This window comes from Hyla sarda, chromosome 9 (genome assembly GCF_029499605.1).
Source record: "Hyla sarda isolate aHylSar1 chromosome 9, aHylSar1.hap1, whole genome shotgun sequence".
Lineage (NCBI taxonomy): Eukaryota > Metazoa > Chordata > Amphibia > Anura > Hylidae > Hyla > Hyla sarda.
Window position 1 is genome coordinate 44358621 of NC_079197.1, and position 25500 is coordinate 44384120.

Here is a 25500-nt window from a genome sequence, read left to right on the forward strand (position 1 = left end):
TCCTTAATACACACACACAGCTCTGCTTCATATCCTTAATACACACACACACACAGCTCTGCTTCATATCCTTAATACACACACACAGCTCTGCTTCATATCCTTAATACACACACACAGCCCTGCTTCATATCCTTAATACAAACACACACAGCCCTGCTTCATATCCTTAATACACACACACACAGCCCTGCTTCATATCCTTAATACAAACACACACAGCCCTGCTTCATATCCTTAATACAAACACACAGCTCTGCTTCATATCCTTAATACACACACACTGCTCTGCTTCATATCCTTAATACACACACACAGCTCTGCTTCATATGCTTAATACACACACACAGCCCTGCTTCATATCCTTAATACACACACACAGCTCTGCTTCATATCCTTAATACACACACACAGCCCTGCTTCATATCCTTAATACAAACACACACAGCCCTGCTTCATATCCTTAATACAAACACACACAGCTCTGCTTCATATCCTTAATACACACACACAGCTCTGCTTCATATCCTTAATACACACACACAGCTCTGCTTCATATCCTTAATACACACACACACACAGCTCTGCTTCATATCCTTAATACACACACACACAGCTCTGCTTCATATCCTTAATACACACACACACACAGCTCTGCTTCATATCCTTAATACACACACACACAGCTCTGCTTCATATCCTTAATACACACACACACACACAGCTCTGCTTCATATCCTTAATACACACACACACACAGCTCTGCTTCATATCCTTAATACACACACACACACAGCCCTGCTTCATATCCTTAATACACACACACAGCCCTGCTTCATATCCTTAATACACACACACAGCCCTGCTTCATATCCTTAATACACACACACAGCCCTGCTTCATATCCTTAATACAAACACACACAGCTCTGCTTCATATCCTTAATACACACACACACAGCTCTGCTTCATATCCTTAATACACACACACAGCTCTGCTTCATATCCTTAATACACACACACAGCTCTGCTTCATATCCTTAATACACACACACAGCTCTGCTTCATATCCTTAATACACACACACAGCTCTGCTTCATATCCTTAATACACACACACAGCTCTGCTTCATATCCTTAATACACACACAGCTCTGCTTCATATCCTTAATACACACACACAGCTCTGCTTCATATCCTTAATACACACACACAGCTCTGCTTCATATCCTTAATACACACACACAGCTCTGCTTCATATCCTTAATACACACACACAGCTCTGCTTCATATCCTTAATACACACACACAGCTCTGCTTCATATCCTTAATACACACACACAGCCCTGCTTCATATCCTTAATACACACACACAGCCCTGCTTCATATCCTTAATACACACACACAGCCCTGCTTCATATCCTTAATACACACACACAGCCCTGCTTCATATCCTTAATACACACACAGCTCTGCTTCATATCCTTAATACACACACACAGCTCTGCTTCATATCCTTAATACACACACACAGCTCTGCTTCATATCCTTAATACACACACACACAGCTCTGCTTCATATCCTTAATACACACACACACAGCTCTGCTTCATATCCTTAATACACACACACAGCTCTGCTTCATATCCTTAATACACACACACAGCTCTGCTTCATATCCTTAATACACACACACAGCTCTGCTTCATATCCTTTATACACACACACAGCTCTGCTTCATATCCTTAATACACACACACACACAGCTCTGCTTCATATCCTTAATACACACACACACACAGCTCTGCTTCATATCCTTAATACACACACACACACAGCTCTGCTTCATATCCTTAATACACACACACACACAGCTCTGCTTCATATCCTTAATACACACACACACACAGCTGCTTCATATCCTTAATACACACACACACACACACACACACACAGCTCTGCTTCATATCCTTAATACACACACACAGCCCTGCTTCATATCCTTAATACACACACACAGCCCTGCTTCATATCCTTAATACAAACACACACAGCTCTGCTTCATATCCTTAATACAAACACACACAGCTCTGCTTCATATCCTTAATACACACACACAGCTCTGCTTCATATCCTTAATACACACACAGCTCTGCTTCATATCCTTAATACACACACACAGCTCTGCTTCATATCCTTAATACACACACACAGCTCTGCTTCATATCCTTAATACACACACACAGCTCTGCTTCATATCCTTAATACACACACACAGCTCTGCTTCATATCCTTAATACACACACACAGCTCTGCTTCATATCCTTAATACACACACACAGCTCTGCTTCATATCCTTAATACACACACACAGCTCTGCTTCATATCCTTAATACACACACACAGCTCTGCTTCATATCCTTAATACACACACACAGCTCTGCTTCATATCCTTAATACACACACACAGCTCTGCTTCATATCCTTAATACACACACACAGCTCTGCTTCATATCCTTAATACACACACACAGCTCTGCTTCATATCCTTAATACACACACACAGCTCTGCTTCATATCCTTAATACACACACACACACAGCTCTGCTTCATATCCTTAATACACACACAGCTCTGCTTCATATCCTTAATACACACACAGCTCTGCTTCATATCCTTAATACACACACACAGCTCTGCTTCATATCCTTAATACACACACACAGCTCTGCTTCATATCCTTAATACACACACACAGCTCTGCTTCATATCCTTAATACACACACACAGCTCTGCTTCATATCCTTAATACACACACACAGCTCTGCTTCATATCCTTAATACACACACACAGCTCTGCTTCATATCCTTAATACACACACACAGCTCTGCTTCATATCCTTAATACACACACACAGCTCTGCTTCATATCCTTAATACACACACACAGCTCTGCTTCATATCCTTAATACACACACACAGCTCTGCTTCATATCCTTAATACACACACACAGCTCTGCTTCATATCCTTAATACACACACACAGCTCTGCTTCATATCCTTAATACACACACACAGCTCTGCTTCATATCCTTAATACACACACACAGCTCTGCTTCATATCCTTACTACACACATACACCTCTACTTCCTCTTATTCAGCTCTGCTGTTTACACCTGACAAACACAGCTCTCCTACACAAAAACCAATCCTCGCCCCCTACACAACTGGTCACGTGGTCATGACATCATCAAAGGTCCTGCAGCCCATTAGTGCGTGAAACTCCTCGTTTTCTCACCCCTCGGTACCGCACATGAAACGCGTCTGTTCCTTTCAGCTAACAAACCCTGAATGCTCCAGGCCGCTCCATACCGTTAAAGCATATACGTGCCCACAGAGCTTGTGCCTCGGTGAAGAGAGTAATCACGTGATCAGTCCATGGCACGTGACTCCTGCGTCCAGCATAGCAGGAGGGGCTCCGCTCAGGTCAGTGAATTGGCAATACTTACGTGTGAACAATGGCAGGGCGAGCGATGCGTTTTGTTTCACGGCAGCCGTGTCCTGTATGTGCGGGCTTCCAGGCGGCACATGATTGCGTCCTGTCCAGGGTTGTTAGGCCGCTTTACCCCATTGGTGCATTATAACCACAAGCCCCAGCCTGACACTACAGTCATCACACCCGGGTTCTGACCGGGACTTGAGGCGGTAATACGGTCGCTGTATTCTGCTCATGTGAAACTGGCCTTAGCCTGTGTTCACACCTGCGTTTGTATTTTCCATAGTCCTGCCCCGTCATTTGACGACAACAAACTCCAGTGCAATTATTACACACTAGACCAGTGGTTTCCATCGAGGGTGCCTCCAGATGTTGCAAAACTACAAATCCCAGCATGCCTGGACAGCCTTTGGCTGTCCAGTCATGCTGGGAGTTGTAGTTTTGCAACACCTGTTGGCACCCTAGTTGGGAAACACTGCACTAGACTGTTACCCAACCAGTGTGCCTCCAGCTGTTGCAAAACTACAACTCTAAGCATGCTGGGAGTTGTAGGTTTTCAACAGCTGGAGGCACACTGGTTGGGAAAGACTGCACGAGAAACAAATGGCCCCTGGATTCTCCATTATTGGGGTCAGGCATGGTGATCCCAGCACAGCTACTTTGGTGTTTTGGCAGGGTTCACACTTATGCAGTATACAGTTCCTTGCAAAAGTATTCATTCCCCTTTTTTCATATTTTGGTACATTACAGCCAATGTTTTGTTAAGCTAAATTTTATGTGATGGATCAGAACATTTATAGTCTAATTTGGTGAAGTGAAATAGAAAATTGGCATGTGCGTATGTACTCACCCCCTTTGTAAGGAAGCCCGTAAAAGGCTCTGGTGCAACAAATTCCCTTCAGAAGTCACATAATTAGTGAAATGATGTCCACCTGTGTGCAGTCTAAGTGTCACATGATCTGTCATTACATATACACACTTCAGAGCCTGTAACACTTAAAGGGGAACTCCGGCGCTAAGACATCTTATCCCCTATCCAAAGGATAGGGGATAAGATGTCTGATGGCGGCGGTCCCACCACTGGGGACCCCCGCAATGTTGCATGCGGCACCCACCTGTTTCTGGTCCGGAAGCACTGGAGGGTCTCGGTCACGACCGCGGGAACGGAAGTCCGTGATGTCAGGACTCCGCCCCCGTGTGACATCACGCCCCGTCCCCTCAAAGCAAGTCTATGGGAGGGGGCGTGATTGAGGGGACGGGGCGTGACGTCACATGGGGGCGGAGTCCTGACTTCATGGACTTCCGTTCCCGTGGTCGCGACCGAGACCCTCCAGCGCTTCCGGACAAGAAACAGGTGGGTGCTGCATGCAACACTGCGGGGGTCCCCAGCGGCGGGACCCCGCAATCAGACATCTTATCCCCTATCCTTTGGATAGGGGATAAGATGTCTAGGGTGGGAATACCCCTTTAAGCAAAAGGCATCAGTAACCAAACACTGCCATGAAGACCAAGGAGCTCTCCAAACAAGTAAGGGACAATGTTGTTGAGAAGTACAAGTCAGGGTTAGGTTAAAAAAAAAAATATCCAAAATATTCAAATCTTTGATGCCCAGAAGCACCATGAAATCTCTCATAACCAAATGGAAAGAACATGGCACAACAGCAAACCTGCCAAGAGCCGGCGTGGTGCTGCTGCGCTTAGATGTGAGGTCACGTCACCGTGGAGGTGACGTGACCTCACTTCTAAGCGCAGCAGCGCCATGTCTGAGTTCACTGTTCCACCGATCAGTGCGCCCGCCGCCCTGCTCTCTCGCTCGTACAGAGCCCCGCCTGTGCTTGCAGCCAGAGCAGGTAAAAACAAATTTAAATAATAAAATTCTGGGGGAGAGAGAATGTGAGGGTGGGGCGGAGATTGTGACAGTATACTCGCACACATCGCGGGCGCTTCCCCCTGCTCCCTGAGAGCAGCCGCGATGTGTGCGAGTATACTGCGCATGTGCCCGGCAACTCGCACATCCCAGTGTGTCTGCTTGTAGCGACGGATTGCCTTCCGAGCAGGCACATCTGAGGCACACTATAGGGGTCCATCGTTGGCGGATCTGCAGCATAAAATACGCTGTGGATCCGCCCATGTGAATGAGTCCTTAGGGTGAATTCACACACATAGTATCATTTAGAAGCTGCAGATTTCATTCTGTGTTCAGTTATTTAGTTTACATTGAAATCTGCAGCATAAAATCTGCAGGTTCAAAATCTGTGCATCTGATATGCGCAGGATACTGTATGTGTGAATTCACCCTCAGGGTACATTCATGTGTACAGGATCTGCTGCATTTTTTTGCTGCATATTTTGTGCAGCTGATTTTGCTACCCATTGAAGTCGATGGCCAGCAAAACCTTTGATGCTCAGGATTTGAAGCTGCAGTGTTTTTTTATTTTTTATTTTTTCTCAGATTATTTTTATTGAAATTTTTAAACACAAATAAAAATTGTAACAAACAACCCCCCCAAACAAACAGTCTGTCTCATCCTCACCTACCAAAAATACCAGGCAGTTATAAAACAGAAAAACTGTAGAGCAAAGCATAAAATCAAGGCCAATTTATGTGCAGGACACGGTCTCCCAGTAGTAGAGACCTCTATGGAACAGGAAACATATATAAGGACGTCAGGCACCACATCAGAAATCATCCAGAACAGAGACCAAATAGAAGGCACACACACAAACCAACCTCACACCATACACATCATCCTGAACAAGGAACACAGAGACCAACATCTACCTCCCATCCCATCATAACAGGGTCAAATTTACGCACCCAGGGACCCCAAATCCCGTCAAACTTCCTTTCTATCTTTTGTTTCATATAAATTCGTTTCGCCAGTCTAACTATAAATTTAACTCTGGCAATCAAATCCGACACGTCAGGAGGAGCGGGTCTAATCCAGTATTGTGCAATCAGTTTCCGGGCCTGATACAGAACACGTAGGACGCCAGTCTCCACAGAAGAGGGTTCCTGTCCACAACCAATTAGACCGAGCAGAAACACCTTAGGGAGTCGAGATAGTTACCCCATACACCATCCGGATAAGATTAAGCACCTCCCGAAAATAAGCATCTAAAAGGGGGCAGTACCACATCATATGCACCAGGTGAGCCTCCAACCTACCACAGCGTGGACATGCAGAATCAGATCTGACCCCAATACTGTGCAAGAACGTTGGAGTTTTATATACTCTATGCAAGAGAGAGCTGGGACAACCGATTAGATTCGGACGAAGATAGATAGTCAGTGCCAGCACAGTGGACCACTCCTCGTCAATGTACAGCGGTCCCTCAACATACGATGGTAATCCGTTCCAAATGGACCATTGTTTGTTGAAACCATCGTATGTTGAGGGATCCGTGCAATGTAAAGTATAGGACAGTGGTCTACAACCTGCAGACCTCCAGATGTTGCAAAACTACAACACCCAGTATGCCCGGACAGCCAACGGCTGTCCGGGCATGCTGGGAGTTGTAGTTTTGTAACATCTGGAGGTCCGCAGGTTTAAGACGACTGGTATTAGAGGTTATACTCACGTGTCCCCGCCGCTCCGGACCGTCACCGCTGCCCTGGATGTCGCCTTCCATCGCTGTCGCCGCGTCCCCGGGGTGTCCCCGACGTTCCGGCAAGGCCTCTGCTTCCCCGGCATCCTCGCTCTCAGTCGCTGCCATCACGTCGCTACTCACGCTGCTCCTATTGGATGACGGGACGACGTGCGCAGCGACGTGATGACGACGAGAGAGAGCGTCGACGATGCAGGGGATCCTGAAGAGGACGCGCCGAAGCCCCGAGGACAGGTAAGTGATCGTCAGCGGACCAGCTGAAGCAGTCTGCACTGCCGGATAGCCGTTTATGCGATGGCCCCGACATACAAAAGCATCGTATGTTGATGCTGCCTGTAACATGTGATGGCCTCTGAGAGGCCATCATATCTTGAAATGATCGTATGTCGGGGCCATCGTAGGTCGGGGGGTCACTGTATTCACACAATGTGGGATAAAAGAGAGACACTAGAGAATGTCCATCACATGTTAAACCCAGCCGGGTAGTAACTCACGATTGCGAAGTTCGTTTCTTGCTATTCGTTTTCATTTATTAGAAAACTTAGAGGGGTACTCCGGTGGAAAACTTTTTTTTTTTTTTTTAATCAACTGGTGCCAGAAAATTAAACAGATTTGTAAAGAACTTCTATTAAAAGATCTTAATCCTTCCGGTACTTATTAGCTGCTGAATATTACAGAGGAAATTATTTTCTTTTTGGAACACAGAGCTCTCTGCTGACATCACAAACATAGTGCTCTCTGCTGACACCTCTGTCCATTTTAAGAACGGAGTAGGAGAAAATCCCCATAGAAAACATATGCTGCTCTGGACAGTTCCTAAAATGGACAGAGATGTCAGCAGAGAGCACTGTGGTCATGATGTCAGCAGAGAGCTCTGTGTTCCAAAAAGAAAAGAATTACCTCTGTAGTATTCATCAGCTAATTAGTACCAGAAGGATTAACATTTTTTAATGGAAGTAATTCGCAAATCTGCTTAATTTTCTGGAACCAGTTGATAAAAAAAAAAAAAAGTTTTCTACCAGAGTACCCCTTTAATCATAGATCTTCTTACGAAGTGGAGCTTAATGCAATAATAGCTAATAACTATTGGAAGGATTAAGATTTTTTAATAGAAGTAATTTACAAATCTGTTTAACTTTCCGGAGCCAGTTGATATATAAAAAAAAGTTTTTGCCTGGAATACCCCTTTAATAAAAGTCATTTAACCCCTTCCCTAATAAAAGTTTGAATCACCCCCCTTTTCCCATAAAAAAAAAAAAAAAAAACTGTGTAAATAAAAATAAACATATGTGGTATCGCTGCGTGCGGAAATGTCGGAATTATAAAAAAAATTTGGTTAATTAAACCGCATGGTCAATGGCGTATGTGCAAAAAAATTCCAAAGTCCAAAATAGCGTATTTTTGGTCCCTTTTATATCATGAAAAAAATGAATAAGTCATAGTCAAAGATCATAAAGTCCGATCAATACAAAAAGGGTACCGATAAAAACTTCAGATCACGGCGCAAAAAATGAGTTCTCATAGCATTCCGTACACGGAAAAATAAAAAAGTTATAAGGGTCAGAAGATGAGAATTTTTTTACGTATAAATTATCCTGCATGTATTTAGGATTTTTTTTCAGAAGTACGACAAAATGAAACCTATATAAGTGGGGTATTTTTTTAACCGTATGGACCTACAGAATAAACATAAGGTGTCCTTTTTACCGAAAAATATACTGCGTGGAAACGAAAGCCCCCAAAAGTTACAAAATTAAATTTTTTCATCAATTTTGTCGCACAATTAATTTTTTTGCCACTTCTCTGTGGATTTTTTGGTAAAACGACAAATGTCACTGCAAAGTAGAATTGGTGGCGCAAAAAATAAGCCATAATATGGAATTTTATGTGCGAAATTTAAAGCGTTATGATTTTTAGAAAGTGATGAGGAAAAAATGAAAATGCAAAAACGGAAAAACCCTGCGTCCTTATGGGTTAAACCTTGTGGAAAAACAGTGTCGAATACAGTAATCCATTAGTATTCGCTCTGCAGTAAACGTCTTTTATTAAGGCTTTCGTTTGCCAACTCTGGAACTTCCTCCAGTACTAACCATTTGAGTGATGTAATAGCATGTCCACATTCGTGAAAATGCTTAGCAACAGTACTCTCTCCATAACTTGTTATCTCCGCTTTTTCTGTATGCAAGAATTTTCTGATCACCGACTTGTGTTGAGTAAGACGGGTTTTGATCAGTAAGTAAGTCCGCACGGACATTTGAGCATGAAAAATTATGTTTTTACTTGCACAGGTATAGAAACCTTTATGTATAATGGGGTAACCTTTTGAAAGATGATTAAATTTATCTCCTTTAATTATGCCACTACAGTGGCCACAATTTAAACAAGGAAAGGTACCCTTATGTCTGCTTGCCAAAAATGTTTGACGACTACTTTTTCTCACTGCTACTTTACTTTTGATAAATTTTTCACCTACTGACCGACCCTCCTTGTAGGCAAACATTGGAATTTACCATAGTTTTTATCTGTTTGTAGCATATGCCAATTTCTCAGAATGGCCTGTCTTACTAAACATGCTCTCTTGTCGTACGTACCTACGGTAAATACATTACGCGGTTCTGTTCTTTTTTTATTTTAGGTTCAGTAGATTTTTTCAATAAGTCACCTCTGTGTCACCTGTTTAGCATCATATCCTTTTTCAATAAATTTCTGTGTTCGTTTTTCTTTACTGATCTCATATTCTTGGTCAGAACCAGTAATACGTCTGGCTCTGATGAACTGACTATGAGGCAGACCTTTGTAAGTGGTAGGTGCATGAAAACTTTTCCTATGCAAGGTATTATTTACATCCGTGGGCTTTACGTACATGGTCGTATGAAAACCCTCCGGTGTACGTCTAATTTCAACATTCAAAAAATGAATATCATTAGTCATTTAATGTAAACTTGATGGTATTATGTTTTTTTTGTTCAAATTCTCTACAAATGTCGGCAGGGAGTGTGCATCACCCTTCCATGTTATGAACATGTCATCCACGTAGCGAAGCCACGTGGATGGCGTGTTCATGGAAGTATCACCAAAAACATACCGCTGTTCAAAGTCTGCCATAAAAGCAGTAGCGACACTAGGGGCCACTGAGGACCCCATAGATATGCCATAGGTTTGCAGATAATATGTATGATCGAAGCGGAAATAATTCATAATTATTGCCATATCAAGTAAACCCATCAAAAATGCAATTTTTCTGTTAGGCTGGGTTCACATCACGTTTTTACCAATACGGGACCGCATACGGCTGGGGGGAGCTAAAACCTTGCGCTCCCGTATCCCTACCGTATGCCGCCCATATGTAATTCATTTCAATGAGCCGGCCGGAGTGAGACGCTGACTCCGGTCGGCTCATTTTTGCCCCATATGCGGTTTTCCACCGCACCTCAAACCGTGGTCTACTACGATTTTAGGTGCAGTGGGAAAACCGCAAACGGGGCAACAATAAGCCGACCAGAGTCGGTGTTTCACTCCGGTCTGCTCATTGAAATTAATTGCAAAGGGCAGGGATATGGGAGCGCAAGGTTTTAGCTCCCCCCAGCCGTATGCGGTCCCGTATTGGTAAAAACGTGATATGAACCCAGCCTAACAGAAAAATTGCATTTTTGATGGGTTTACTTGATATGGCAATAATTATTAATTCTTTCCGCTTCGATCGAACCCAGCCTTATCCAGTGAAGCATCACTGGACAACAGATCACGTACACAAGACATTCCTTCATTGAGTGGGATATTTGTGTACAAACTTTGGACATCCAAACTACACAAATAATCCACATTTGTACTCTGAATATCACTAAGGTGCCTTAAAAAAAACATCTCGGGAGTTTTTTAATCATTGGTTGGAAATAATCATCCACATGGACTGCGAGAGGCTGTAACAGGGACCCCGACCTGGACGCGATCGGGTTTCCCAGTGGCCTCTTGTAGAAATTGTGGATTTTAGGGAGAAGATACCTGACGGGAGTTCTAGGGTATTCAACAATAAGTACTTTACTCGATTTACTGGAGATTATGCCACTTTCTACGTGTGTTAATATGGAACTGTCTACTGTTTGTTTGTCTTCAATGTGGGATCTTCCTTCAACACTTTATAGACATTGTTATATGAAAGCTGCCGCATAGCCTCATCCATGTTTTTGGTGATACTTCCATGAACACGCTATCCACGTGGCTTCGCTACATGGATGACATGTTCATGACATGGAAGGGTGATGCACAGTCCCTGCTGACATTTGTAGAGAATTTAAACAAAAAACATAATACCATCAAGTTTACATTAAATGACAGTAATGATATTCATTTTTTGAATGTTGAAATTAGACGTACACTGGAGGGTTTTCATACGACCATGTACATAAAGCCCACGGATGTAAATAATACCTTACATAGGAAAAGTTTTCATGCACCTACCACATTCAAAAGGTCTGCCTCGTAGTCAATTCATCAGAGCCAGACTTATTACTGGTTCTAACCAAGAATATGAGATCAGTAAAGAAAAACGAACACAGAAATGTATTGAGAAAGGATATGATGCTAAACAGGTGACACTTGAAGGGGAAAAGGTCCAAAAAATTCACAGAAGTGACTTATTGAAAAAATCTACTGAACCTAAAATAAAAAAAGAACAGAACCGTGTAATGTATTTACCGTAGGTACGTACGACAAGAGAGCATGTTTAGTAAGACAGGCCATTCTGAGAAATTGGCATCTGCTACAAACAGATAAAAACTATGGTAAATTCCAATGTTTGCCTACAAGATGGGTCGGTCAGTAGGTGAAAAACTTATCAAAAGTGAAGTAGCAGTAAGAAAAAGACGTAAGGGTACCTTTCCTTGTTTAAATTGTGGCCACTGTAGTGGCATGATTAAAGGAGATAAATTTAATCATCTTTCAAAAGGTTACCCCATTATACATAAATATTTCTATACCTGTGCAAGTAAAAATGTAATTTTTCATGCTCAAATGTCCGTGCAGACTTAGTTATGTCGGTCAAACAGCTAGGATGATCAAAACCCGTCTTAGGCTGGGTTCACACCACGATTTCTTAAATACGGTTCCCGTATACGGTTTGGAGGAGGGGGGCGTGGCTTAATTGCGGCGCCCGCACTCAGCCGTATTCGGGAACCGTATTTAATACAAGTCTATGAGCCGACCGGAGTGAACCGCAGCCTCCGGTCGGCTTCGTTTTTGACCGTATGCGGTTTCCCGACCGCAGGCAAAAATGTGGTCGACCACGTTTTTGCCTGCGGTCGGGAAACCGCATACGGCCGAAAACGAAGCCGACCGGAGGCTGCGGTTCACTCTGGCCGGCTCATAGACATACATTAAATACGGTTCCCGAATACGGCTGAGTGCGGGCGCCGCAATTAAGCCCCGCCCCCCTCCTCCAAACCGTATACGGGAACCGTATTTAAGAAATCGTGGTGTGAACCCAGCCTTACTGAACACAAGTCGGTGATCAGAAAATTCTTGAATAAAGAACAAATTATGGAGAGAGTACTGATGCTAGGATATTCTATTGCATAACTCATATGGTTAGTACTGGAGCAAGTTCCTGAGTTAGCAAACGAAAGCCTTAATAAAAGACGTTTACTGAAGAGGGAATACTATTGGATTACTGTATTGGACAGCGTTTTTCCACGAAGTTTAAATTAAGTAAACAGTTTTAAATTGTTTTTATAGAATGATAGCACTTTAGTTAATGTTTTATTACTGAAATATGTACATGCGTTTTTTCTAGTATTGTTAAGTGTATGTGAACAGGTGCCTATTTGCTATATAACCCTCCCCCTCTCCACACCTGGTACGCATGACTAAAGGGGCACACCCCCAAAACGCCGTCGCCTCCAAGGTGTCGAGCAGTAGGAGATCTCAGCTCAGATCCGTCTGTTGTTGTATTAACCCCTTGCCGCAAAACGCCGTTTATAAATGGCGCTGCGGCATGGCAGGGTTATGAAGTGAGCTCAGGAGCTGATCTCACATCATACCCACATGGTCCTGGCTGCTATCAGCAGCCAGGACCCGTGGCTACTGCCGCACATCGCCATTCAGGCAGATGTCCGGCATTAACTTTTTAGCACCTATGGGGGCTATAACATTGCAAAAAAAAAGTGGAAAATAAAAATTAATAAAGATGATTTAACCCCTCCCCTAATAAGTTTGAATCACCCCCCTTTTCCCATAAAAAAAAATAAACATGTGGTATCGCCACGTGCATAAATGTCTGAACTATTTCCAAAGTCCAAAATAGCGTATTTTTGGTCACTTTTAATACCATTACAGAATAAAGAGAAGGTGTCATTTTTACCGAAAAATGTACTGCGTAGAAACGGAAGCCCCCAAAAGTTACAAAATGGCATCTTTTCTTCAATTTTGTCGCACAACGATAATTTTTTTTGGTTTCGCCATAAATATTTGGATAAAATGACTTATGTCATTATAAAGTAGAATTGGTGGCGCAAAAAATAAGTCATATGGATTTTTAGGTGCAAAATTTAAAGGGTTTCGTTTTTACCTCCTTACCTTCTAAAAATCATAAGTGCAAGAACGGAAAAATGCTATGTCCTTAAGGGGATAAGCTTCACTTTGTAAGAAGATTTATGATTAAAGGGGTATTCCAGGCAAAAACTTTTTTTTATATATATCAACTGGCTCCGGAAAGTTAAACAGATTTGTAAATTACTTATATAAAAAAATCTTAATCCTTTCAATAGTTATTAGCTTCTGAAGTTTTCTGTCTAACTGTTCAATGATGATGTCACGTCCCGGGAGCTGTGCATGATGGGAGAATATCATCATAGGAACTGCACAGCTCCTGGGACGTGAGTCATCACAAAGCAGTTAGACAGAAAAAAACTACTCAACTTCAGAAGCTAATAACTTTTGCAATGATTAAGATTTTTTTAATCAAAGTAATTTACAAATCTATTTAACTTTCCGGAGCCAGTTGATATATAAAAAAAAAGTTTGGGCCTGGAATACCCCTTTAAGCTCCAAATAAATGAATAGCAAGAAACCAACTTTGTAATCGTGAGTTACTACCCGGCTGGGTTTAACATGTGATGGACATTTTTTAGTGTCTCTCTTTTATACCACATTGTGTGAATACATCGAAGCTTGAAAGGGGAGAGGTGGAACTCCCTTTTGGGATTGCACATTTCACTCTGTGGGCCACTCCTCGGCAGTCATAACTTCATGATCCCTCTCCCATTTACCCCGAACAGTTAAAGGGGTACTCCGGTGAAAACCTTTTTTCTTTAAATCAACTGGTGGCAGAAAGTTAAACAGATTTGTAAATTACTTCTATTAAAAAATCTTAATCCTTCCTGTACTTATTAGCTGCTGAATACTACAGAGGAAATTCTTTTCTTTTTGGAATGCTCTCTGATGACATCACAACCACAGTTCTCTCTGCTGACGTTATAATAATAATAATAATGCTTTATTTATTGTTGTCCTTAGTGGGGTTTGAACCCAAGTCCCCAGCACTGCAAGGCAGCAGTGCTAACCACTGAGCCACCATGCTGCCCTTAACATCCATCTGCTCTGCACAGTTGCTAAAATGGACAGAGATGTCAGCAGAGAGCACTGTGCTCGTGATGTCATCAGTGTTCCAAAAAGAAAGGAATTTCCTTTGTAGCATTCAGCAGCTTATAAGTACTGGAAGGATTAAGATTTTTTAATAGAAGTAATTTACAAATATTTTTAACTTTCTGCCACCAGTTGATTTAAAAGAAAAAAGGTTTTCACCGGAGTACCCCTTTAACCCCTTAAGGACGCAGGACGTAAATGTACGTTCTGGTGCGGTGGTACTTAACGCACCACGACGTACATTAACGTCCTGTGCATAACCGTGGGCATCGGAGCGATGCCCGTGTCATGCACGGCTGATCCCGGCTGCTGATCGCAGCCAGGGACCCGCCGGCAATTGCCATTAACCCCTCAGGTGCCGGGATCAATACAGATCCCGGCATCTGCGGCAGTGCGCGATTTGAATGAATGATCGGATCGCCCGCAGCGCTGCTGTGGGGATCCGATCATTCAGAACGCCGCACAGAGGTCCCCTCTCCTTCCTCCGTCCGGCTTCCGGCGTCTCCTGCTCTGGTCTGTGATCGAGCAGACCAGAACAGAAGATCGCCGATAACACTGATCTGTTCTATGTCCTATACATAGAACAGATCAGTATTAGCAATCATGGTATTGCTATGAATAGTCCCCTATGGGGACTATTCAAGTGTAAAAAAAAAATGTAAAAGTAAAAAAAAAGTGAAAAATCCCCTCCCCCAATAAAAAAGTAAAACGTCCGTTTTTTCCTATTTTACCCCCAAAAAGCGTATACATTTTTTTTATAGACATATTTGGTATCGCCACGTGCGTAAATGTCCGAACTATTAAAATAAAATGTTAATGATCCCGTACGGTGAACGGCGTGAACGAAAAAAAAAAAAGTCCAAAATTCCTACTTTTTTTTATACATTTTATTAAAAAAAAAATATAAAAAAATTTATTAAAAGTTTTTATATGCAAATGTGGTATCAAAAAAAAGTACAGATCATGGCGCAAAAAATGAGCCCCCATACCGCCGCTTATACGGAAAAATAAAAAAGTGAGAGGTCATCAATATAAAGGGATTATAAACTTACTAATTTGGTTAAAAACTTTGTGATTTTTTTTAAGCGCAACAATAATAGAAAAGTATGTAATAATGGGTATCATGTTAATCGTATTGACCCTCAGAATAAAGAACACACGTCATTTTTACCATAAATTGTACGGCGTGAAAACGAAACCTTCCAAAATTAGCAAAATTGCGTTTTTCGTTTTAATTTCCCCACAAAAAGTGTTTTTTGGTTGTGCCATACATTTTATGATATAATGAGTTATGTCATTACAAAGGACAACTGGTCACGCAAAAAACAAGCCCTCATACTAGTCTGTGGATGAAAATATAAAAGAGTTATGATTTTTAGAAGGCGAGGAGGAAAAAATGAAAACGTAAAAATTAAATTGTCTGAGTCCTTAAGGCCAAAATGGGCTGAGTCCTTAAGGGGTTAAAGGGAACTTTTCATGATGGTAGCTCAACTATTCTCCATACAACCACGAGATGATCCCCGCTGACTGCCGTTTTGTAACCATCGTTGTGTCCACAACCCTATTAGAATGAATTGCCAAAGAGAGGGACCTACACTGTCTCGTACACATAGCGAAGCTGTAAATACCTATAAAAGGAAGAGTGCGGCAAGGCAAACTCCTCTTGCAGGTCACCAAATGACCGTACTACTCCCTAAACAAATAGTTGCTCCAAACTACACAGTTCCTTCCTCTCCGCACCGTGAACAATCTTCCCATAGGTCCTAACGTGCCAACATGCGCCCAACCCCGCGTTTGATGCAATTGGGAGGCTAAAAAATGTAACCAGGGATTGGGCTAAGCCCCCTGAAGACTTTCCCCATTGAAGCGTTTTCAATCTAAGTCTAGCCATCCCCGGACCCTACACCCCCCCCCCCCCCCCCATAGCAGCTGTCTGAAAAGACGCTGAATGCGCTGAAAGTGGGCCATCGCACTCCAGACTGGGGAATTTTGCAATACGTACAATAATTGTGGCATCAATACCATTTTAGCCAGGTTAGTCCAGCCAACCACCGAAATCTGAAGTTTACACCAGACTGCCACCTTCTGGGAACTCCTATCCAAGAGAGGGGTCAGGTTACAAGAAACAAAATCATGCAGTGAAGAAGTAATAGTAATGCCCAAGTACTTAAAACTAGTGACCACCTGAAGCTTGGAGGCAGGAAGCTGAGAAATCTCAGGCAGAGGATCAAGAGTCATAAGCACAGATTTTTCCCAGTTAATTAGCAGACCAGAATGAGAGCCGAAGTCAGCTATAGGAGACATGACAGGTGCCAAGGAGAGGGCCGTATCTCCCAAAAAATAGCAACATATTGTCTGCATATAGCGCAACCCGCTCCTCAATGGACTCATACCGAAACCATAGTATATCAACAGAAGTTCTAATAAGACAAGCTAAAGACTCAATAGCTAGAGCAAAGAGCAGAGGCAACAGGGGACACCTGCAACCTAAATGGCTCTGACAGTTGGCTGTTCACTCTGTCGGGCAACAGGATTCCGGTACAACAACTGAACATAAGAGAGAAACCGAGGTCCAAAACCCATAGGGGGAGATTTATAAAAACTTGTGCAGAGGCAAAGTTGTGCAGCTGCCCATAGCAACTAATCAGCTTACTTCTTACATTCTTAACAAGGCATCTGAAAAATGAAAGAAGCAAGCTGATTGGTTGCTATTGGCAACTGGGCGACTTTGCCTCTGCACAAGTTTTGATAAATCTCCCCCATAGTTCTCATCACCTGTCACAGTTCCATTCAACGCTATGAAACTCCTTGGCATCATCCAACAAAACAAGGGACTGAGCACCAGCCCCCTCCTGGGATAAAATTGAGATAAACTGTAGATTTGCCTGGCATAAAGCCAGTCTGATCCCCGTGAACCAGTGATAAAACAACCTTAGCCAACCTGTTGGCGAGTACCCGAGCCAGCAGTTTCACATCAGCGCATAATAAAGAGATAGGCCTGTAGGAGCCCGCACACGACAGGTCCTTACCAGGTTTTGGAAGGAGCACTGCTATACATTAACATTAATACTGTTTATAAACCTCACTCGGCAGACCATCAGGGCCTGGGGACTTCTCATTAAGGGCATCTTGTAAGGCCACTTCCAGTTCTTCTGGAGAGATAGGCGAGTCCAGTGCTCCCCTCTTCTCCAGAGAAAGAGAGGGCAGAGATATCCGCCCCACATATTCCTCCAAGTCCACCTCAGAGCATGCAGTCTTAGATGAATATGCGTCGTTTTAAAAATCCAACATTAAATGTAAAATATGCCTATCCTCAGTAACTTCCTTCCCCTGAACATCCCTCAGACACCCAATGTACGTAAACCCCTTTGAGCACGAGCAATATAGGCGAACAGTTTGCCTGTACCCTCACCACATTCAAAGTACCTCTGTTAAGTAAAAAACGTTTATGGTCTGCAGCCTCCTCCAAGTAAGCAGTATAAGCACCCTGGGCATGTAACCAAGCCTTTTTAGACACAGTGGAAGGAACCAGAATATAAGCACCTTCAGCCCATACTACCGCAGTGCGCAACCTTTCACCCTTTTCTCTAGTAAAGGACTTTATGGATACTAATGTCACGTATAAAGAGGCCACGTAGGAACGCCTTAAGGGAGTCCCAAACTATGGAGACCCGAAGCCGAACCGGCATTGAGTTCAATAAAATTCCTGGGTTCTACACTTACAATTTCTGCTGTAGTCAGTAACTGTAGCCAGAACGGGTTCAGCCTCCACAGTGGACGCTGTCCTCCAACATCCCTAGTCACCTGTACTTTTAAACGGACAGGAAAGTGATCAGACAGACCCTGTGCCAAGTATTCAACCTCCTGCACCAAACCTGCCATATCCACATCACCAATAGCAAAATCAATTCTGGAAAGGGTCCCATAGGTGGTAGAGTAATAAGAGTATTGTTTAATAGTTGGATTGCAATGGCAATCTAACAAGGCCAGTAGGCTTAGAACGAAGAGGGGTCCGGAGTCCCCAAAATGTTATCAAAGGAAGTGTCTAGAACCTGGTTAAAATCCCCACAGAGAAGGAGAGGGGCCACAGGAAACCCAGACACCACAGACAAAATACGATGTAACACAGCACCACTATACGGAGAGGAGATGTAGATACCCACAATAATAAGTGTTTGGTGAAACGCTTCACAAACCAGGCATACAAAGCACCCATCTGGATGAATACAGATGAGACCGCCTTAAAAGGAATGGATTAATGAATCGGTATACTAACTCCCCTAGCATGTGAAGAGTAGGTAGAATGATAAGAATAACCAACCCAAGCTCTATTGAAGACCGCAGTATTGTCTGCCGTCAAATGGATCTCAGTAAAACAGAGTATAGCAGGTTGGAATTGCCTCACCGAATCAAAAATGGAATAACGTTTAGTGGCATCACCCAGTCCCCGGACATTCCATCCTACAACGTTAAATACCGCCATTCAGGGATAGCCAAAAATAAACACAAGGGACCAAAGTGCCCCAGGGGAGACTAGGAAGCACACCCACAGTAAACTGAGACAAAAAATAGACAAGAAAAGAGGTAGAGATGGAGAACTAACCAAACACCCCAGTACAAAAAAACTAAATATTCAGCCACACACAACACCGCAGCATGCGGTACCAGGGGGTGCCAATATGCTAACGCCAGTCAGCAACACACTCCAGGACACATAGGGACTTCCATCCCACAACACAAAATGGAAAAATAGAGATGCAGACCAGAGTGAACCCCCCCCCCCCCCCCCGCTAGAATGCAGTCAACCAGCCAAATATATCCGAGTAAGTAGTAGAAACACTACTGCAGTAAAACAGTAAAATATACATCCCCAAAGACATCAGTTAGAACCCCCCCCTCCACACAATAAAATTAGCTAGCAACCCCCCAAATATGCAATACAGAAATACACAGGAGAATAATAAGCATGACAACTTTAGATAAGAACAGTACACCAGGTAGGAAACATCTTAAGCAAATTAAGCAGTTCAGCCCGGGGCAGGACCCGGAGAGCCCCTATGCACCCTCTGGCACAACTGAGATTCGTGGGCATCCAACCAGCGGAGGGCCGCATCCACCCCTTCAAAGAAGTGAGTAGTGCCCATAGCCACCACACGGAGTCTAGCCGGGTATAGCATAGAGTACTGGACCTCTAGGGAATGCAGTTGTTTCTTAACATCAATGAATGAGACACACTTTTTCTGCACCTCCGCTGAGAAGTCAGGGGAAAAAAAAGAGATAACATGGCCGTCCACTGTGATAGGCTGTTTCTCTTTGGCAAACCGAAGAATAAAGTCCCGATCTCGGTAATGTAGAAGCTTCACAAGCATGGATCGGGGCGTACCCCCCGGCAGGAAGGATCCACAGCAAAGAGAGGGGTCAAGTTGTCAGTCCCAAAAATATCCTTAAGCCAAGTTTCCATGTATTGAGTGGGGTACCGCCCATTATTTCTGCGCAGTCTGTTTTCCATGTCGTCAGCTTTAGCTTTTAAGAAGGCAATGTCCTGACTGTGTCTAGTAGAATCACACATCAGAGGAACAGCTGCATCCTACACATCACTTATCCTGCCCTCCGCAGCAGGGGTACGATCTGTCACTTTCTGCCAGTCATGGAGGATGAGAGAAATATCAGATTGGACAATTGAGCAAGAGTCATATTACACCTTTGTATCTCAGCAAAAACAGCGGCCAGAGTAGGTTCAGCAGGAGGCCTAGGTGAGGTGGCCGCTGCCACAGCAGACAGTGCATCATAATCCTCCAGAGGGTCCGGCGGAGCCCCCACATCAGCCATTGGTAGAGGGGCTCCCCTGCAATCGGGAGAGTCTGGGGACCGCAAAGCAAATTTCTCCAACTTAGCCACCACCTCCTGTTGCAATGCCAATTTATTCCTTAAGTTAGCAGACATACCAGTCCTGGATTGCGAGGGGCCAGCCCCATACTTGTTCTTTTTCCACTTATTAGCGGCCATGGATTGTAATAGAATAGGCACACAGCAGGGTGTATTTCAGGAAACACACAAAATGGGCAAGGACACACAGCCCCAGCACAGTCCAGCAACAGTTGGGGGGTGGTAGGTAGAGATGGAGATGGAGGTCACGGCACCCCAAAAAGCACACAGCTGTCCTCAATATAATGCTGTCAGATGGACCACAGTACAGTATGGTAGGGAGTAGCACCCCTGCGGCCAGGAGATATAATGAGGGGTTATGCCCCCGTCAGTAAGAGGTGTTAGAAATGGCAGTCACACCAGTGCAGGAGGGAAATCAAGCACAGGGGGTTCACAGCCTAAGGAATGTCCAGAACCAGGTATGCACCCCACCACTGCAATGTGCACTTTATAGAGGCGCGCCACCGTCTCCGCCAATGGAGCTCACCACAAACAGGCTCTGCTATGCAGGCTCCCCCAGGGGGGATATACAAGCAGCCAGGGTGGCCGGCCCCGCAGCTGCAGCGTTCCCTCACCTCCTTCACTGCTCCAAGTTCGCCGGGCAAGATGATGTTGCTCCGGCCGGCATATATGTTCCGGTTCGCCACCCTCGTCACTGGGTCTTTCAGCACCTCCAGCAGTAGGGGCAGAGAGCAGGGCCCAGGAGCTGGTGTCCGAAGATGGCAGGCAGGAGGGCGGGTGAGGCCGTACTCACAGGAGCTGGTCCCGACACTCCTCACAGCACCGTTCTGGACAGGAAAGGGGACTGTGATCACAAGGAGCCTTTCAGGTATTGCGGATCAGCACTCTGGTCCAAGGCAGAGGACCGCGAGTCGGACAGGCAAGCAGCAGGCAAGGCCTGGGCTTCAGGGCTTACTCCGCGCGGGAGACACAGCGCGCCCGTAAGGTCTTCCCCGACCTCAAATTAATCCACCAAGAGATGCCCCTAGATGCAGGGGGGCAGGTAGAGGGGGGTAGGACCCTTAAACAAGCAAGATGGTGAGGATATTTCAGGATTTTGGCACAGGATGTCAGGAGCCCACTACAGACTCCTCTGCTCAGGCAGCTATTCAGACCACGCCCGAAGCGCCAGAGTTTAATGTAAACTAAATGACTAAACACAGCTTCAAATCCTGCTTATCAAATATGGGCATGATACTGTATGTGTGAATGTACCCTACAGTAGACTTAAAGGCGTACACCGTCTCTAGACATGTTATCCCCTATCAAAAGGATAGGGGATAACATGTATGATTGCGTGGGGTCCAGCAGCTGGAACCCCCATGTTCACCAGGCAGGCGCTTCCGTGTTTGTGAAGTCACACCACACCTCCTCCATTCATAACTAAATGGGAGGGGGCGGGACGGCTAAGGGGTGTGAATGTTGTGACGTCACGAACACTGATGCCCCAGGCTTCTGTGTTCATAAACGCCGCAGCGCCAGCCTGGAGATCGCCAGCGGCCGGACACCCCGCAATCAGACATGTTATCCCCTATGGTTTTGATAGGAAAGAATATGTCTAGGGGCAGAGTACCCCTTTATGTCAAGCCACTTGTCTTGTCATCTCCACTTGTTTTTTTTTCCTGAAGACCTGCACCAATTTGACTTTGACAGTATTTTCATTGCAGAAAGACTCTGTGCAGACGATTGGTTTCCACTGACAGCATTTATAATACAAGAGCTGTCTCTTGTATTCTATTAAGCTAAATAATACATTTTATAAATCTTTATACTGAACATGAGCTTAATATAAATGACAGCTCTGCTTGTAACCCTCTAGGACGTGTACTACACGATGGATCCTAGACACCGGGACGTTCTGAGAAGACTGCGGCTCGAGCTCTGCTCGCAGGGCCTGGCTGATGGACTGGTGCCTCAGTACTTGTATCAGGAAGGTGTCATCACAAGTGAGCAGCTTGAGGAAATCACCTCGCAGGCCACCAGTCAGAGACGAGCTATGAAGCTTCTGGATGTACTTCCAACCCGAGGACCCAAGGCATTCGATGCTTTCATGGAGTCCTTATCTGAATTTCCATGGATCCGCAGTAACTTAGACCAAATATGCAAAGAGAATGCAGGGGGGAAAACATTAGACCTGCCTAACAATGTAAAAGAGATCTGCCCAAGTGATAAACAGCTAAGCCTTTTGGCCAACCAGTTGGGGGCTGAATGGGAAAAAGTACTTGGTTCTCTGGGACTGGATCATGTGGAAGTCTACAAATGTAAAGTGCAGCATCCTTACTGTATGCACTCACAAGCAATGGAAGGATTGGTAAAGTGGAAACAGCACATGGGACGTAAAGCAACAATACAGTGTCTCTGGGAAGCCCTACAAGCTGCAGAAGTGGATCCCTCAGCAGTGAAAACCATGCTGCAGTGATCCTGAAGATCAATATCTACAGTGTATTTAAGGGGTTATCCCAAGATTAAGACTTATCCCCTATCCACAGGGGACAACTAGCTAATTGGTGTGGGGTCCAACCACTGTGACCTCTACTGATCATAAGAACAGAGGTCAAATGTAATGTGAGTGAATGGCAGCTTGCATGCTTAACCACTGCCTTATTCACTGTCTATGGGTCGTCTGCAAATAATTCAGGGGTGTACTCGGCTATCATCAGAAATCCCATAGAGAATAAAGGGAGCTGCGGAGCACATGCTCGGTCATGGCATCATTCACTTTATATGGTACTTACAAATATTACCAAGCATAGTGTGTGTAGAAGTCCTATAGAGTGAATGTAGCAGTGGCCAAGCATGCACGCTGCTTCTTCATTTACTTAGGAGACATTTTACCTCTGTTCTCGTGATCACTGGGGGTCCTAGCAGTCAGACCCTCATCAATCAGCTAGTTATCCTCCATGCTTTGAGTAGGGTATAAGGCACTGGAGAGGAAATAAAACCCAAAACGTTTCTCGCTTTGTTCTTTAATATGATTATCCAGAATTAGTTTTTGCAGGGTTGCCAGAATTCCAACTCCTTTCTATATAATATTGATGGCCTGTCCCTATGAATGGCCACCAGTTATGAAATTCTGGATAACACCATTCAATATCCCAGTGGTTTTAAAATTGTATTGACTATTTCCACTATTTTTATTTTTTTTTTCCATATACTGCTGTTTTGCACATGTATAATCACAAGGATGGACTTTGGTTTAATCCTCTGTTCTACATGATTTTCCCCAGATAAGTGATATCTGAGACAGGAAGGGATGCTATTTGATTGACAGATATAGCCAGGGGGCATTACCTGCAGAGAAGAATGGGCTATTACACAGGATATGACAGAAATAATGCTACCCAACATATAGATTACATGGTAAAGTGTCAATAACCGCCATAATAAAATAATACAAAACCATTTTTTACAACTGTTGGGAAAGATTCTTTAGGCTTGTCTGCCACTTTTCTGGTGAACAAAAGTTGCAAGTTTTTGTGTAAGCTTCTTTATGCACAATAATTGACATCTTTTCACCTTTTCGAACAACTCTGCCCACTTTTTAAAAAGTGGGCAAAGCTCATAAAAAAGGAACAGTGCTTGGTGGATTTAGGCCAGGAATTGATGTAAATGACTCCAGAAATCTATGCTGGCACTCGGACATTAAAAGATGTGCCAAAAATACTAAGAGACTTGTACATATTCATGTCTTTTCATCAAGAGCAGCATAAGAAAGGCCAGTCCTGATAAATGTCCCCTATGTCGGACAATGACAGTGTTCACACGTTCAGGTATTTAATGCAATTACTGAAAGCAAAGCCTTTTGGTTTAAATTAAGGAAAAGTCTTCAAAGAGATTTAACAATACCTGTGTAGAGGAAGAATGGTGCAGTTTCCCACAGCAACCAATCATGGCCTTTTTATTTTAAAAAAAGGCCTTGGAAAAATGAAAGTAGACCCACTCTTCCTCTACACAGGACTCTTCTTTTTTTTTTTTTTTTTTAATGTATGATTTGGTCCTAGCTTTTATTTTATTTTTATTATTATTTTTAAGTGCAATTAAAACCCGAACGTGTGAACATGTCCTAAAGGAATTTAACTAATTAAAAAAAATATTCTGTACTGCATAATTTTTTATGTCATTTTATTGAAGTGTATATCAGTGGGCAACTTTTTGGGCCTTTCTAAAGTCCTGGTGAAACACAACTACAGTATCTCACATAAGTGAGTCCACTTCTCACATTTTTGGAAATATTTTATAATATCCTTTTATGTGACAACACTGAAGAAATCACCTTCTGCTACAATGTTAAGTAGAGAGTGCACAGCCTGTATAAGGGTAGGGTCACACGTAACAGATCAGCAACTTATTTTACGCTGCAAATACGCCGGTGACCCGACCCATTTTGTGCCTCCAGTTGTTGCCACCCCCGTTCCCTTGCCTCGCTTTGCCCCTGGCCTGCTCGCTGCGGCAAATCCACACAGGGGGCCTGCTAGTTGGCGAGTGCACACTGACATTGCGGAGGAGCCGTGATGTCTGAGCACACTGCACATTACTTTGTAATGACATGCACACTGCACATGGCCTCCACTCAGACATCGCAGAGCAGCCGCTATGTCTGAGTACACTGCACATGCGCCGTGATGTCTGAATGCACTTGCCATCTCGCAGGCCCCCTGTGTGGCTGTGGTGGTGGCGGATTGTTGCTGCGAGCAGGCCAGGGGCGGAGCGAGGGGAGGGATCCGGGGGGGGGGGGGGGTGACAACAGCTGGAGGCACATAATAGGTTGGTTCACTGGCAGATCTACAGCAGAAAATACGCTGTGGATCCGTTACATGTGACCCAACCCTAACA

At 43.9% G+C, this 25500-nt stretch overlaps 1 protein-coding gene and 1 long non-coding RNA gene across 2 annotated transcripts in view; one reads left to right on the forward strand and one right to left on the reverse strand.

The window, feature by feature from the left end:
• The window catches only part of LOC130290438 (uncharacterized), a 48316-nt gene extending 44971 nt beyond the window's left edge, over positions 1-3345 (reverse strand). The window contains exon 1 of the long non-coding RNA XR_008847602.1: positions 3298-3345. This is a non-coding gene — a long non-coding RNA (uncharacterized LOC130290438). The remainder of the gene's footprint in view (positions 1-3297) is intronic.
• Position 3346: 1 nt separating this feature from the next.
• LOC130290435 (death domain-containing protein CRADD-like) lies at positions 3347-24608 on the forward strand. Its single transcript, XM_056538067.1, has 2 exons — positions 3347-3485; positions 22487-24608. Exons 1-2 carry the CDS (start codon positions 3438-3440, stop codon positions 23084-23086), a joined length of 648 nt encoding a protein of 215 aa, XP_056394042.1. The 5' UTR covers positions 3347-3437; the 3' UTR covers positions 23087-24608.
• The last annotated feature ends 892 nt before the right edge of the window (positions 24609-25500 follow it).